Source organism: Cnephaeus nilssonii (genome assembly GCF_951640355.1).
Source record: "Cnephaeus nilssonii genome assembly, chromosome: 17".
In the NCBI taxonomy this organism is placed as follows: domain Eukaryota; kingdom Metazoa; phylum Chordata; class Mammalia; order Chiroptera; family Vespertilionidae; genus Cnephaeus; species Cnephaeus nilssonii.
In genome coordinates this window covers 6,106,228-6,122,347 of record NC_137088.1, presented here as the reverse complement: position 1 = coordinate 6,122,347, position 16,120 = coordinate 6,106,228, and the positions used below count along the sequence as shown (strand labels likewise).

The 16,120-nt window shown below is 49.3% G+C and overlaps 1 protein-coding gene across 1 annotated transcript in view; it reads right to left on the bottom strand.

Annotated features, from left to right (window-relative positions):
• Positions 1 to 15,503, bottom strand: part of DLEC1 (DLEC1 cilia and flagella associated protein) — a gene marked incomplete at its 5' end in the record, with an annotated part of 46,264 nt that extends 30,761 nt beyond the window's left edge. The window contains 7 exons of the mRNA XM_079794410.1: positions 481 to 568; positions 4,560 to 4,638; positions 6,159 to 6,367; positions 6,604 to 6,803; positions 8,181 to 8,291; positions 13,758 to 13,908; positions 15,105 to 15,503. Coding sequence (XP_079650536.1) covers positions 481 to 568; positions 4,560 to 4,638; positions 6,159 to 6,367; positions 6,604 to 6,803; positions 8,181 to 8,291; positions 13,758 to 13,908; positions 15,105 to 15,503 — 1,237 coding nt within the window. The remainder of the gene's footprint in view (positions 1 to 480; positions 569 to 4,559; positions 4,639 to 6,158; positions 6,368 to 6,603; positions 6,804 to 8,180; positions 8,292 to 13,757; positions 13,909 to 15,104) is intronic.
• Positions 15,504 to 16,120: the final 617 nt, after the last annotated feature.

Below are 16,120 nucleotides of genomic sequence, written 5' to 3'. Positions count from 1 at the left end.
GGTGTGTGAGTGGGGGGTGGGGGGTGGGGGGGTCAGGCTGCAAGGGCGGGGACCCAGGTCAAAATGCCAGGGTGGGGAGAGTGACAGGGCCCATCCACCAGGGTTAGGGGACGCCATGCCTGACCCCGTGGCTGAGCATTTATTTTTGTGGGCAGCGGAGAGCTCTTTAAGATTCCTGAGCTGAATAAGGACAAGCTGTTCTTGAGAAACATATTGTCACATGGGACGCTTGTACTGGTGCAAGTGACAGCGTGAAGGGCGAGGGGAGGGCAGGACAAGGGCCTGGAGGGAGGCGATGAGAGAAGGAGCTGTTAGGATTGGAAGACCCCACAGGCGGGAACAGCAGGCAGGGGTCCAGCAGAGGGCGAGCGGCTCCCAGGGACTGCTCACGGCCCCGCTCAGGGCACAGAGCAGGAGTCACCGGAGGGCCAGGCGGGCCAGGAACTGGGTGCCGCCTGGACAGCGGCCTGCCGTGCTCACCCAATCCCAGAGAGAAGTACGGGGTCGCGGGCGGGATGACTCGCAGGTAGCGGCTGGTCGAGGTGGTGTTCTGCAGGGAGATGGCCATCTGTGCAGAGGCAAAGGCAGCTCTCTGAGGCAGCCGCCGCAGGGGCGAGAGGCCTGCGGCCTGGGGTAGGGTGTACATGCATCAGCTCGGCCACGTGTTGGGAACGGCTGAGCTGAGCGATGGGCCTGTGGGGATTCATGACGCTGGTCTCTCTGTTTTGTCTTCTTTTTGGAAAAAATAAGCTACAAGGTTGAGCATGCAGGCGGAAACAGTCTGACCCGGTCTCTGCCCGCTTAAAAGGACAGCCGCTGCGTGGGAAGCCTCCGCCGCGCGCCCGGCGGCCTCGCAATAACCGGGGAAGGTGGGCACCACCTGGAGACAGTGCTTCACACTGAAGACAGCGAAGCTCAGGCTCCTCCGCTGGTGGGGGGCAGGGCTGAGCCGCTGACCCACTGTCTTCTCCCCCACACATCCTTTGGGGCCACTTCTTCCCACCGTTACCCATGTGCCAGGGTCGTCCTCAGGCCTTCACCCAGCCCAGTAAGCCCTGCCTTCTCCTTCCCTCGCTCAGATCGGGAGACCCCTCAGGGCAAGGCCTGGAACTCACACACCCTGACCCCCACCAGCACCCCGCACAGCGCCTCGCAAGACAGACGAGGAGCTCAATACATGCACCCATCTTTGCTTCTATCTCATGAGATACTACACTGGGGGAAAAATGTAGAGATTATAACATGCCCAAAGTCATCCAGCTTAAGAAATAAACGTTAACAATACTGATGAAGCCCTGCCCCGGCCCCTGGCCAGGTAACAGTAACATACATTCGAAGTACGTCTTCACGGTTTTACTCACAGGCATGTCTTCCTAAACCAGTGGTCAGCAAACTCATTAGACAACAGAGCCAAATATCAACAGTACCACAACTGAAATTTCTTTTGAGAGCCAAATTTTTTAAACTTAAACTTCTTCTAACGCCACTTCTTCAAAATTGGCTCGCCCAGGCCGTGGTATTTTGTGGAAGAGCCACACTCAAGGGGCCAAAGAGCCGCATGTGGCTTGTGAGCCGCAGTTTGCCTACCACGGTCCTAAACCAGCATATAAGTCCACGTTGGGCAGCACAACATATTGCACTACTCTGTCGGTGAACCAGGCCCGAGTGTGGAGAGCCCGTATTGTGGTTTTTGTTTTCACTCTGCTACTAATGGCGCTGCACATCTTTTCGTAGGTCTATTTGCCATTTGGTTTTCTTCTTGTGTGAGTTGTCAGTTCATAGCCTTCTACCAGTTTGCCATTTAATATACTCGGTCTTTTTCTTATTAATTTGTAGGCGTCCATAAATGCTGGGCACTGTTTCTTTATAAGGGATGTATCATAAACATCTCCAAGTTTATAACTCGTTTTGACGTCCAGACCTGTCAGGGACTCTTATCAATGTCAACCTCGTACGTCAACTCCCCTAGAGCCTTTGTGCCTCTTCCAGTCTGGGCCGCTTGCCTGCTACACGGGCTATTAACCATCACCTGTAGCAGTTTTTCTTAAAAATTTGATTTTAGAGAGAGACAGAGGGAGAGAGAGAGAGTAGCATCGATGTGAGAGAGATACATCGATCAGTTGCCTCTGTCCCGACCAGGAAAGGCACCTGAAACCCAGGTCTGGGAATTGACCCCACGACCTCCCGGTGCACAGGATGACACTCCAACCAACGGAGCCACACCAGCCAGGGCTCACGTAGAGCAGTTTAAAAACTCGTCCCCAAGTTCCTGGACACCCGTCCCATTGAGAGGGGAGATCTTGTTATCTTCCCCGGGACTCTGGGCCGACCTGAGCGACTTATTTGTAACCTATAGCAAGCTGAGGAAGTAATGGCTTTCTCTACTCCTTCAAGGTAACCGCCAAGGTCAGGTCATAAAAAGTGATGCCACCTCTGTCTTGCTCGCTAGGAAACTCACCGAGAAGCTCTGCTATTTACTTTGAGCTGCGTGTACAGTCCGATTACCCTGAGGTGGCCATTCTGTGGGGAAGCCTGGGCCACGCGGAGAAGCCGTGGCGGTGCTCTGGTACACAGCTGCAGCTCTCTGCTGACAACCAGCACACACACACACACACACACACACACGAGCACGCGCATACACCACACAATTTTTAAAAGTAAAATAGGGCATCCTTCATTGGCTCTCGATTTACCTTACTTAGCAGGGGTCGACAAGACGGAGAGGTAGACCCATATTCAACTATTCACGGATTCGGTTGGCACTTATTTGCTGAGGGCCTACTGTGTGCAGGCACCGATAATGAGATGGTAACACAAACCTAGAAATAAGCCTTGCCCTTGCCAGGCTCACTTACAGCCTGGTGGGAAAGATCAAAATAAAACCACGGAAGAGCCAATGGTACAGAAAGAGGCTGCCATGGGGAAATCTAATCCCGTCAGGAGAGGGCAGGGTGGTCTTCCAGACAAGTGACAGCTAAGCAAGCGGCAAGGGATGCGCAGCAGGCGAGGCCAGGCCAGAGGGAGGACTGCTCCAGCAGTCGGCTCCTCTCGCCACAGGCGCCCGCAGCCGGCGCCTTCCAGCCCTGCATGGAACTGTCTTTCACAGGGTCCCGGGCAGCTCCCCCTTCGCCCTATCGCTCCCCAACGAAAATTATTTTATCTCCCTTTCTCTGAGTCTTTGCCAACTTCCCCAACTGTCTTTGAAATGTGATAACCAGACACAGAAGTCCCGAAGATAACATATAACTAACAAGTTCAAGAGGAAAGTGAAATGATTTAACGTTTCACATGTAGGGCTAACACATCAGAATTACGGCTTTGCAAGTAGCACTCCTTAAACTGCAAAGCACAATCCACGCGGATGTGGAGGGATTGTCGTGATTAGGCCTTGGTGTCCCTGCACCGGGTGAGCAGAGTTGGCAACTGCTAGGCTTGGTCTTGACCTGATTCTCCAGGGTGGTGGGAGGCTAGCACTAATTTGAGAAGGTTATTGGGGAAAAGGAATGAGGAAAATTGTCTATCTACGGCTCTTGGAGGAATCACCGGATATGCTGTTAAGTGAAAGGAACAAGGTGCAGAGGACAGTGAGGAGGAGACGGGGTTCCAATAGACCTATATATTTGCTTATGATTCCAAAAAGAAACAATGGAAGAACCCATGAAATAGTCACCTAAAGGGGTACTGAGGGTACACGGAAGAGGGGACAGGAATAGAAGTTAGAGGGAAAGTTGTCTTTAGAACAGGGAATCACAGCTAATCAAATGCAGAAGAATAACAGAATTAGAAATCACCATTCTGTAACCCCTAATTAAAAAAAAAAATTAAAAAATATTTGCGGATCTGCCCAGCTGGAGTGGCTCAGTGGTTGAGCGTCGACCTATGAACCAGGAGGTCACGGTTGGATTCCTGGTCAGGGCATATGCCTGGGTTACGGGCTCGATCCTCATGTGGGGTGTGCAGGAAGCAGCCAATCAATGATTCTCTCTCATCATTGATGTTTCTATCGCTCTCTCTCCCTTTTCTGAAATCGATCAAAATATATTAAAATATAAATAAAATTAAAAGAAGGGAGAAATAAGAGATATTTTAACCAGATGTAATATTTGAATTCTGATTCAAAGAAACCAACTGTAAATTGACTTTCTAAAAACAAAACAAATGGAGGAAAATCAAACATGGGTGTATTTTAGTTGATATTAAGGAACCATCATTAATATTGCTGGCTGTGATAATCGTTATTTTTTTTTTAAGTTCTTAGCTGTTAGAGATACTGAAGTATTAGATAAGAATGACATGATATCCAGGCTTTTCTTTAAAATACTCCAATGTACGCACGTGCCCACAAACAGACAGACAGCCACACACACACACACGAGGATATTGTGGGGTAATAGATAAAACCACATTTGCAGACTGGAGTTAACTATTGGGTGGTGGGCACACAGGGTTCATTATAGTCTTTTCCTAGTCTTGTGTATGGTTTTAGAATTTCATAATAAAAGCTTTTAAAAAATAAGGAAGCAGATGGAGTAGGATATATCAAGAAATAAGATTTCTACCTCATAAACGGATCCAATTTCATAATCTGTGAAAAATACGACTGGTGGGTTAGCGATGAACACCGGCACATCAGCAGGGCTGCGGGCAGGCAAAGCGGGGAGAAAGGCCGTCAGTCTCGTCCACGTGGTGAAATGCCATACAGTGACTGATTCATGTAAAATAAATACATCCGAGCCAGCACAGAGACTCACAACATGTCATTGGCTGGTTTCTGTTGTTGTTAAAGCAGGCTACAAAATAATTTCACAGCATCGTTGAATCTTTGTAAAACTATTTATAGCTACCTATGTCATTTTCAGTACGCGTGGGGGAAACTCTGGATGCTTAAACACCAATACGTTAACTGAGATTTTAATATAGTCGTCTTTTCCAATTTTTCTTAATAAAAAAGATCTTATTTGTCTAATAAAGAAAGGTTAATAGTTTTAAGCCCATTAAGATTATTAACTCACGAAGCAACTCATTTCCTTCTTAAGGACAATTATGGGACTATAGCTAAAGGCACTCTCTTAAAGAAAAATCACAATTTATACTAATTATTTGTGATTAATCAAATTTTAAACATTTGTATTATCTAAGACACATGAACCCCAATGGAGGGAGCACGTGGCTGTAGGGATTCCTCCCATTTGACTCAGTCTGTCCAGATGTTAGCGGACTAACACTGAGCCCTCTTCTTCAAGACTCTGGCAGGTCAGAAAAGCCCAAACCCGGGACTCTGGGGACACCCAAAGGCCACGTCTACGGGGAGCCCTGAAACCCTGCTCGGTTCCGATAATGACACCCTGTCCCCCTGCAAAAGTCTAGGATCCTTCAGACCAGACCCGGACCTACTGGGGTTTTACTCTAAAGCAGTGATTTTCAACTCAGGGCGCACACAAACTAATTACTAAAACTCTGCAGCACCCCAAAAAACATGTTTTGTCGATCTGACAAAAAAAAAAAAAAAAAGAAGAAAGAAAAAGGGTATAATTTTGATTCATTCACACCGGACAGCTATGGTTGGGTTCGCTGTGGTCATTCTTTGATTTGACAGCCTAAGGCCGTGGTCGGCAAACTGCAGCTCGCGAGCCACATGCAGCTCTTTGGCCCCTTGAGTGTGGCTCTTCCACAAAATACCCACAGCCTGGGCGAGTCTATTTTTTTTTTTTAATATATTTTATTGATTTTTTTACAGAGAGGAAGAGAGAGGGATAGAGAGTTAGAAACATCGATGAGAGAGAAACATCGACCAGCTGCCTCCTGCACACCCCCTACTGGGGATGTGCCCGCAACCAAGGTACATGCCCTTGACCAGAATCGACCTGGGACCTTCGTCCGTAGGCTGATGCTCTATCCACTGAGCCAAACCGGTTTCGGCAGGGCAAGTCTATTTTGAAGAAGTGGCGTTCGAAGAAGTTTAAGTTTAAAAAATTTGGGTCTCAAAAGAAATTTCAATCGTTGTGCTATTGCTATTTGGCTCTGCTGACTGATGAGTTTGCCGACCACGGGCCTGAGGGAGGAGAGGTCAGTGGCCCTGGCTAAACAGTCAGGCAGCGCGTGCTGTGAAAATGCTTACGGTTAGGTTTTCTGAGAATGCGAGTCGGGGAAAGACACACCTCAGCTCTCCACTCTGCAAGTCTCCCTCCGGCTTCCTGGGAGGAAAGATGAGGGACTTGCCTCCACGCGGCGTGTTAGGAGGGAAGAAGCGAGGGTTTCTCAGGAAGCAGGTCCGGCTCTCCATTTTGGCGAGCAGCTGCCGCTCCAGTTTCCTCTGGGGCATGCGCAGGTGGTTCATCCAGCTCTTATTCTGCGGTGGACTTGCTTTCTTTGAGGCACAAACAGAGTCCAGAGTCAGTGCCAGCCGGAGGGATGTGTGTGTTGACACCGTGGCAACCGCATGACCCACGGATGGCCAAGGCCGCCTCTCCTCTCTGCTCGGCTGTGGACTGAGCACAGCATCATCCTGCGTCCCTGGAACTCCTTCCCCTCATCATCTCCCTGCTCCCCCTCCCCCTCTCCCCCCCCCCCCCCCCAGCCCTGCGCACAGGCTTCAGCCCTCACCTTGGCAGTTTCTGTGGCCCTGCCTTTGGCCTTTAAAGAGGCGTCCCACGTCAGGCTGTCCATGGTGTAGTCGGACTCGTCCTCAGCCTTCCTGGGAATCCTCCTGCACCGAGCTTCGGGCTTCTTGGTCCACTCTTTCTTCGGGGTGGAATGCTTCTCACAACTGAAGGTCAGTTTCAAATATCCAGGCTCGCGGTTGCCTAAGGCACCGAGGAAGCCAACTGAGTGACCACGCCAAGGGGAGGGGCGGGACATTTCTCCGGGGGACTGAATAGACCACTCGATGTTTTGCCCTAAACTTTCACATTCACTACCAGATGCACTTGCTCTTCAGCACACAGGTGACTCCTGGACCGTATTTTATGTCCCTGATGGCTTAGGACTTGAGTGGTAGAATGTCTGTTGTGGAACATGAGTGGGCCACTGTCACCCCCACACGCATGTTCACATACCCCATATGAGAACATGCTTCTTGAAAGCTCACACAGGAGTCACCGTTTGTATTGGCTTTTTATACCTTTACGAACATCCCCTAAAGGTTAAATGAGAACATCCATTGCTAGCAAGAATGCAGTCAAACTGGTACCACCGCACATTCCTTAGCACAAGGCTTGATAAGTCCTCAATACTTGTTAACTCCCTCCTCCTTTATCTGCATCAGATAGTGGTGTCCAACTACCTTTAAAGGGCTGAGCGGCTTAGCCTCCCAGGACACTTGATGCTACTGCCGATTTCCGGCCTTAATTCTCTATGCAGCTCAGTCCGCCTGTGGACTCTTCCCGCATCAGCACGCTCCGCTCCCTGGATCCCAATCTTCCCACCTCAAATGCCTTCTCAGCTCCAAAGCCCCAGAGATCAGCAAGGAGTCTCACAGACCAGGGCTGCTGGGGAGCTCTTCTTCTGAGCCTGCCACCAGTAGGCCATCCTGATGTTTGGCCACAAAATCCAAACAGTGGCTCCCCCCAAAACTACCTCCCTGCTTAAGCCCACAGCCCAGGTTCCCACCCCATTCAGTCTCAGATTATACCTCCCACATCACAAGAAACTAGCCCAATCTCTCTCTGTCTCTCTGTCTCTCTCTCTTTCTCACCCCCTCCCCCCTGTGTCATACACACACACACATCCTTCTCTGCCTTCCTCCCTAACCTTCCTCCCATACTCAAAGGGAGAAAAGGTGTTCTGGTCCTATATGGGATAGGGGAAAACCCCTAGGGCCATGCTCGAACTCCATCAGGAACTTGCTCCCTTGCTTATCTATGTCTCACTGAAACACACATGGCTTTTGTATTTGATTTTTGTATTATGATTCATTCAAATACATTTCTAGCCGTTTCTCTACCTCTTGGCATCGGGTAGCTAACAAGAGCACCCTACTCCACATTGAAGAGTTGAGACTTTTGCCTTGCATGTGTCGAGTAGCATGCTCAGATCTGACCCTCCCGATAGTCACTATCAAAATTAAAGAAAAAGGGGGCGCCGAACCGTGTGAACAAGGAAAGGGCAGCAAAGATGGTCCTGCTACTGACGGGCTTCGCTGGGACCATGGCAGAGGCTCGGAAGGAGCGCAGAAGCCTTACCTTTAGGCGCAGAGGAAAAGGGCACCGGGTCGCTGTAGTAATCGTTCGGGCAGATCATATGGTACTTCTGTAGCAACTTGTTGTCCACACACCATCTGAAGATAGTCTTCACTAAGTGGAAGGGAGCAAGGACAAGGGTGGTTCAAGCCAGACTGACGTTGGAGAAGCTACCCCCAAGCTTCCCTCATCCTCTGAGCATAGCCATCTAACCAAAGTCTTTCTCAGAACCCCGTGGTAATTCTGAGATTTAAGAAACAAATCAGCAAGTTTACCAGCCACTTAAAAGAAGACAACCATTGGGCAAGGCTGTGTTGTGATATGGTTTGAGCTAAAATACTGTTACCGACAGAGAGGCCTATTAACAAAACAGCACTAAGAGAAGTGTGGTAGAGTGAATCAAGGGCCACAGTTCTTCATTGCTTCCGTAGCCACATCCTTTGCCATGTGGCTCCTGCTACCCTAGACAGAGCTCACTTCGCCCTTGACTTTGGTCACACGATTATGGGATTTGCAGATGAGATGTCGCCTGTGGTTTGAAATGTGCTTGTACAGCTGAGCTTCCTCCCTCTTGCGTCTTTGCCAACATCATGAGAAGAGCTTCCCTGCCCAGGAGGAAAGCTCCTGCCCCTTCATTTTGGACCCCAGCATGAATCCACGTGGAGCAGACCTGAGCCAAACCTGCAGCAAGGAGCCAAGTCCAGCCAGACCCACAGCTTGAAGCTGGTCCAGCCGACCAAGGCCAACATAGGTCATCTAACCCCCAGCTGACCCCTAGACACATGAGAGAGAACATCTCATTTGAACAGCGTGGGGCGTCAATGATTAATATTTCTGGTTGGTGAGCCAAGAAATAGTAGTCAAGACATCTTATTTAGAGGAGAAGAGAAGAATTAAAACTAGCAACGGCCACCTTTAGCAAATGGACTGAGGTTGAAAGAGGGGAGGTGGAGCATTTTTTCCAATGGACTTTATCTTTAGAGCAGTTTTAGGTTCTCAGCAAAACTGAGAAGAACGTACAGAGATTTCCCATGTACTCTGTCTACCCCCCCACATACATAGCCTCCCCATTATCAGAGGCCGCCACCAAAGTGGTGCATTTGTTACAACTGACACATTATCACCCAAGGTCCACAGTTTACACTATGGCTCACTCTTGGTGCTGTACATGCTAAGGGGTTGGACAAATGTAAAGTGACATTCATGGGTGAAGGCTTTTTATATTTCACTAGAAGCTTTCCTGAATTACTTCATTTTCTTAAACCATGCATAGTAATACATTGCTAAAAAATTATGAAATAGGGGGGATAAGTGGAAGATTTGGAAGTTTTCAAACTTCGTTGCTCGCTCCATGAACCAGCATGGTGATTTTAAATGACCTCCCTTTTGGAGGGTCCTATAACCAAGGGTAGTGGAGAGACAAGTGAAGAATACATGTTTCTCCCATCATATGTTGTTTGGGGATTTTGAGATTTGGCTTAGTCACTGTAATAGTCAGGGTTCAATCAGGAAAACAGAAATTACTCTACGTGACTCATGTATTAAGGGTTGGTTTGAATGAGAGAAAGTCAGGGGACCATCATTAGCAAGTTCAGCCAGCAGCCCTGAGGCTGGGGGCTTTTGAGGAGTTACCCGGAAGCTACTGTGAAATTCATGGCAGCTCAGTCATCTGCCTGCTACTGCTTCTTGAGAACAGTGGCCTCCCCTTGCAAAACTCACCAAGGGCCTCTCACCGTCGGGAAAAGGCACATTCTGGGAAATGCACCCCCCTCCCCCCGGGGCCTCTCCTTGCAACACAGAGACCTCAGCAGGGAGTGGATGCAAGGCCAAGTTGACACAATCTAGCCCAGTTCTCAAAGGCTTTGGTGATGGTGTATTTGAAACATCCTGAGTTCAAACTTTCATACAAAATGCAAAGACCACGTGGGAAGGAGATGTACCCTCTCCCTTCTGATACCGTTGCCTCCACAGTCCTCCCCCGGGGCGTGGGTGGCTGGGTGTTGGGTCTGCAAAGCAGGGAGCAGTTTGTTTATCTGAATCTTTGGAAAGTCTCTCTCCTGGTTGGGCCTGGATTATGTACCAGGTGAGCCTTGGAGAACCCTGCACTGGCCTTGTGGCCATCCTCCCCAAACTGGGCAGGGTGGGCCTCCTGCACCGACCCCAGGCTCCTGAGCATGGCTCTGTAAGGGGTTGGGTCACCCAGTCTCCCAAGGTAATGTGGAAAGTTTACCAGCAAGGGGAAATCTACCAGTAAGGGGATGAAAGCGTGAGATGTTTTGCAGAATTCTGATTTTTCTCCCTCTGCCTGGGAGCCGTTTGTGTATGTTTCCCACCCGGTGACAGCTGTATTAGCCAACCGAGGGAGGCTGCCTCTGGGCCTCAAGGAAAGTTTCAGGGGAATGTCCTCTCCATCAATCATCTAAGTCCGTGGTCGGCAAACTGTGGCTCTCGAGCCACATGCGGCTCTTTGGCCCCTTGAGTGTGGCTCTTCCACAAAATACCACGGCCTGGGCGAGTCTATTTTGAAGAAGTGGCGTTAGAAGAAGTTTAAGTTTAAAAAATTTGGCTCTCAAAAGAAATTTCAATCGTACTGTTGATATTAGGCTCTGTTGACTAATGAGTTTGCCGACCATTGGTCTAAGTTAAAAGAGGTTTTTGGGCCCTGGCTGGGTAGGTTGGTTGGTTGGTTGGTTGGAGCATCATCCAGTACATCAAAAGGTGGCAGGTTCCATCCCCAGTCGGGGCACATGTAGGGTAGTGGGGTGGGGTAACCAATCAATCTTTCTCTCTCACATCGATGTTTCTCTTTCTCTCTCTTCTCCTCTCTCCTCCCCCTTTCTCCCTTCCTCTCTCTCTAAAGTGAATAAAAACATATCCTTGGGTGAGGATTAAAAAAAGAGTTTTTTGGGTCACCTTGCCCCACACTGAGAGGAAGAGACCAGAGGCATGTTCAGGAAACTGGATTAAGATCTCTACTTCTACTACTTTTGAAATAAAAAAACAACAACATTATCAGCAGAAGGCTCAGAAACCCGAGCAGAAAATATCTGATTATGACTCAATATTATCTGGAGTAAAAAAATGAAGGTCATTGAAAAGTTCTTCTAACTGATCTTTGTTCCCCAGTTCTCAATGTTTTATTTCAGTTTCATTAAAAAAACACACACACAACCAACCAATTACTTAATCTCCTTTGATCTCTAGCCAAAAGAATCCTAGGAAAGATAGGGACACACCGACTCCCAAGGCTCAGGGATGATTAATTAATAAGATGGATGGCAATTAATAAGACTCCTGAGAATCTGCTACCAAAAATCTCTGCCTAAACACATGGTTGAGGGAGGGATTCTGGCAGCTCCATGGCTCTGCTGTGGTGGAGGGGGAAGAGGAGGAGATGTGGAATCTGTGCTGAGTATTTACTATCTAATGGGACCTGAGCCTCTGAGGTGGCAGGCCTGACCAAGGACAGGTCCTCCTGCTCAGAGCCACCCCCTAAGGGAAGTTATCTAACCAAGCGTGACATTATGTCTGATCAACGATTCTTCCAATCTGGGTCCCGGCCCTTCTGAGCTGTGGGGATTTAGGGAAGTTATCTGATCCTCTCTCTGAGTTTAGTTCCTACACCTATAAAATGGAATGGAGAGAAATCTACCTCACAGAATAATTGGACAGATTCATTGGGATAACCTATGCAAAGCATCTTGGGCAGCATCTGGTCCCTAAGAGCATCCCATTAGTGTAATGCCTTCCTAAGCCACTGGATCTTCTACATCTCACTCCCTCTAGGCCACAAATATGTCAGGTCTCCCAACCCTAAAACCACTGTCCCTTCTGCCTACTGCACAGGAAAATAATGACTTTCAGGGATGCAGGAGGATAGGTCAAAGTTTTTTGGGGGGAAATAAAGGGAACCAGGGCTTCTTAGAGAAATGGCTGATTCTAGGTCTGGGGCAATAAACACACAAGATGAGCCTTCTGACCATTCCAGAAGGTAAGAAAATCATCAAAGACAATGTGTCCAAGAGTTAGGAGTCAACTTGAAAAGGCTCAAATGGACCAAAGATGGGACAGCTGGAGCATCAATAAGGGTAATAAATATAATTGTACTTATGAAATCCATGCGTTCATCATGGTACTGAAAACAAACTAAATAAAACCTCATCAGTCATGTCTGAAAGGTGCTGCCAGGGGGACCAACTTATTATTTTAAAAACTGGCCAATAAGGGGAAAGAATTAATTCTGCACGTTTCTTGGGGTAACCAAAGTCGTTGCTGAAAAGTTTCTCTTTATGGAAGTATTCCAATACCATTAGCATTTTATTGTAATTTACAGCCCCCCCAAGGGAACAACAGGTCCAGGCACAAGCTGCCAGCGTCATGGAGAGAGAGACGTCAGATATCATGTACCTCCTGAAGGAAGCACACGGCACCACGGAAGTGGTCTTGCTCCTCTCCCCCAAAACTGTACCTAAACCTCATGAAGCCTCTAGGACTAATGACTGAGTTGCAGGCAATAGGGGGATCATAAGAACAGGTTAAACACCACCGCAATGTTGAAATCAGCACAAGCAGACTGTGGAGACGTCTGCAGGAAAAAGAACACCGTTTCTTTAACAAATGCATTGATTAAAGACTGTACCACCGTCGAGGTGGCTGATTAAGAAAGAGTTTTCAGTGAATGCTGGTGGTGTGGTGATGGAGCTTTGATGAGGAGCAAGATGTTGGAGAAACCAGAGGATGCCTCTCCGAGAAATACTAAGAAATTACCATCGAACTCGGTGAATTTAAATCCCTGTAGGCTCTATGTGCCGAGGGTCAGCCTGAGGTGTCAACTTAAGGTCTTCTCGGGTCTTTTCTGAGCCTTTCCTTGGGCGTGTGCAATCATATTTTAATTTCCCCCGTGTATCCAGTTGTTTTTGGATGTCACAGTATTTATTGATTTCAGAGAGGAAGGGAGAGGGAGAGAGAGATAGAAACATCAATGATGAGAGAGAATCATTGATCCGCTGCCTCCTGCATGCTCCCTACTGGGGATTGAGCCTACAATCTGGGCATGTGCCCTGACTGGGAATTGAACCGTGACCTCCTGGTTCATAGGTCTGTGCTCAACCACTGAGCCACGCCAGCTGGGCTACAATGTATTTATATCAACCACTGAACTATATACGCTTAAGAATGACTAAGAAGGTGAATTTTATGTTATGTTATGTGCATTTTGCCACAATAAAAAAATTGGAAAAAAAATAAGCCGTCAATACCATGAAAGACAGGAAGAGATAAAGTAATTGCACCAAATGACAAGTCTAATAAAAGAGACATGACAATCATATGCAACACGACTTCCTGGACAGGATGCCTGACCAGCGAGAGCCACTGTCCACCAGCTGAGAAATGTGAATGGGGTCTGCGAACTGGAGATTAATGTGGCACCGATGCTGATTTCCTGGCTTGGGGGGTTGTATGCAACCTGCTGTCCACACGTTCAGGTAATGACTGGAGAGTGAGCAACGGAGCAAATACGGTAATACACGAGTACTCACAGCTGGGGAGTCAGGGTGACCGGGAGTTGTTTATACACACCTGGAGGCATCTTGATGATGGGCTCAAGCTCCTGGACTTTGGCCTGGTACATGGCCCGCTCTCTCTCCGAAATGGCCCGTGCACAGGCCTGAATGACGTGTCTCTCCAACATTTCAAACTCATCCAACCGCTGCTTATAGAGCTTCCGAATCTGGCAGGTGGAGGATCAAATGCACACAAGTGTGAGATCACATATAGCTTTACTCAACCTCACCCCGGCATCAGGGCTTCTTGGGAAGCACAGAACAGTCACAGAACTAGAGAGGCCGTCGGGCCTAACCTGACAGATGTGAAAACTGAGAGCGACAGAGGAAAATGGTTGAAAGGTTTCATAGGAAAGTCAAGAACAGAGGCCAGCAGGAAAACCTGTCTCCTGACTTCACAGTAAAGAGAGTGCCATCCAAATTCTGAAATTCCAAATACAAGTTAGCACACCACGTAGTAGAGAGGGTTATGCCACCCAGGTCCCCATGCAAAGGACTTGCTCCTGAGCTGCAGGGGGCTTAGCTGGCACACAGCCTCCAGCTGCCAGCCCTTCCGAGTTTACCTGGGCTGCTCGAGGGCTCTCAGCTGAGCCTCCCTTCAGGGAGTCATGAGCAGTGCGGTCGGCAGGCAGCCCCGCAGAGAGGCCTCAAGTTGGCTGCTTTCCTCTTTGCACAGATGAGGAAGTAGAGCTGCTGCTCCAGAGACTGGGCATGCCTCCTAAAATCTGGGCACGGACGCCCCGGTTAGGACTGTGGTTTCTGATACAAAGGCAGACACTTTCCCAGGAGGGGGAGTGACTTTTAGCTTTATCTCCAGGGAACAATTATTCCACCATCTGCCCTAGTCATAAAATATAGGCATACCTCGTTTTATTTTGATTCACTTTATTGCACTTCACAGGTGTGTGTGTGTGTTTTTTTACTAATTGAAGGCAAGACCTTCCACCAGCAAAAAGATTACCACTCGCTTTATTGCGGTCATCTAGAACCAAACCCGCAGTATCTCCGAGGTCTGCCTGTATATAGTGTGTGTGAGTGTGTGTGTGTGTGTGTGTGTGTGTGTGTGTGTGTGCAGAGAAAGGAAGGCAGGTGTTACAGATTTAGGCCTTTTGTGTGTAGCATGTATTTGCCTAATTGTGTTCCTGGAACGTCGGGGACACCCGGCAGGGAATTGGCTCTTTCCCGGCTGCATCCCTGGTGCCCGGAACAGCGCCTGGCAGCCGGCAGGTGCTCACACTTGTCGAGCAGCGAATACCGCGGGGGGCCCAGCTTTCTGGGGGGCGCGTCCTGGGCCCCCAGCACTGTCCTCAGGTGCGACGGGCCCCACCAGTAGGGAGCGCGCGGGGGCGCGGGGCCGCGATACCTGCTGCAGCTCATCCACGAACTCCTCGTGGACCTCATCCTCGCTGCCGCGGGCCTTGATCAAATTTGTGCTCCCTTCGTCGCCGAACACCTCGGCCGTGTACAGGTTGCGGAAGACGCCGGTGAGCAGGTGCGAGATGTCCTGGGTGCGCAGGGAGGTGGGGCGCAGGCGCAGCAGTTGCGGCTCGGGCAGCTGTGGGAGCGTGGGCTGCGAGAAGCGGCGGGGCCGACTCCTGAAGCTGTGATGGAAAGACTCGGGGTAAGCGAGGGAGGACAGCCAGACGGACTGGCTGGGGCTGCAGATCCGCGACAGACGCGAGGTTGTCGTCCATGTTGCCCCCGCGAACGCGTAGGATCCAGACTTGGAGGAGCGGCGGTCTCTGGCTTGTCCGGGCTCCATGGCAACGAAGACGCCGCTAACTGCACTTCCGCTCCTGGCCCCGCCTTTTCCGCTTTGCCTCCCTCTTCCACCGCGTCGTCGGTGTCGTCATCGTCATCAATAGGCTCATCGTTAAGCGTCACCTGAATGCAGCTGAGCTTATTGGAGAAAAGGCTAGTGGAACTCCGTGGAGAAAGGGTTAAGGGACACAGCCAGGACAGTCTGATTGCAAAACCTTGTTCCTAGCTGCCTACCTTCCTCCGTCCGTTCTCTAACGCGTTAAGCAATCATTAATTCGCTCTTTTAATATTTATTGTATAAAGATTCTGTTTCAGGTCTGTGCCGGGAGCTGGAGACACCAAAGGAAGTAAGATGCCGCTTCTTCCTCAGGTAGCTCACTGTGTGTGTGTGTGTGTGTGTGTGTGAGTGTGTGTGTGTGTGTGTGTGTGTGTGAGTGTGTGTGTGTGTGTGTGTGTCTGTGTGTGTGTGTGTGTGTGTGTGTGTGTGTGTAATTGAGCGAGACACCAGGGTGGTGAACAAGGTGGGAGCAGGAAAACAATTCCAGTTTAGTGGGTTAAGGCCAAGCTGGAGAGAAACGTTGGTGGTCGTGGAACCACAAAGGACAGGAGCTTAATCGG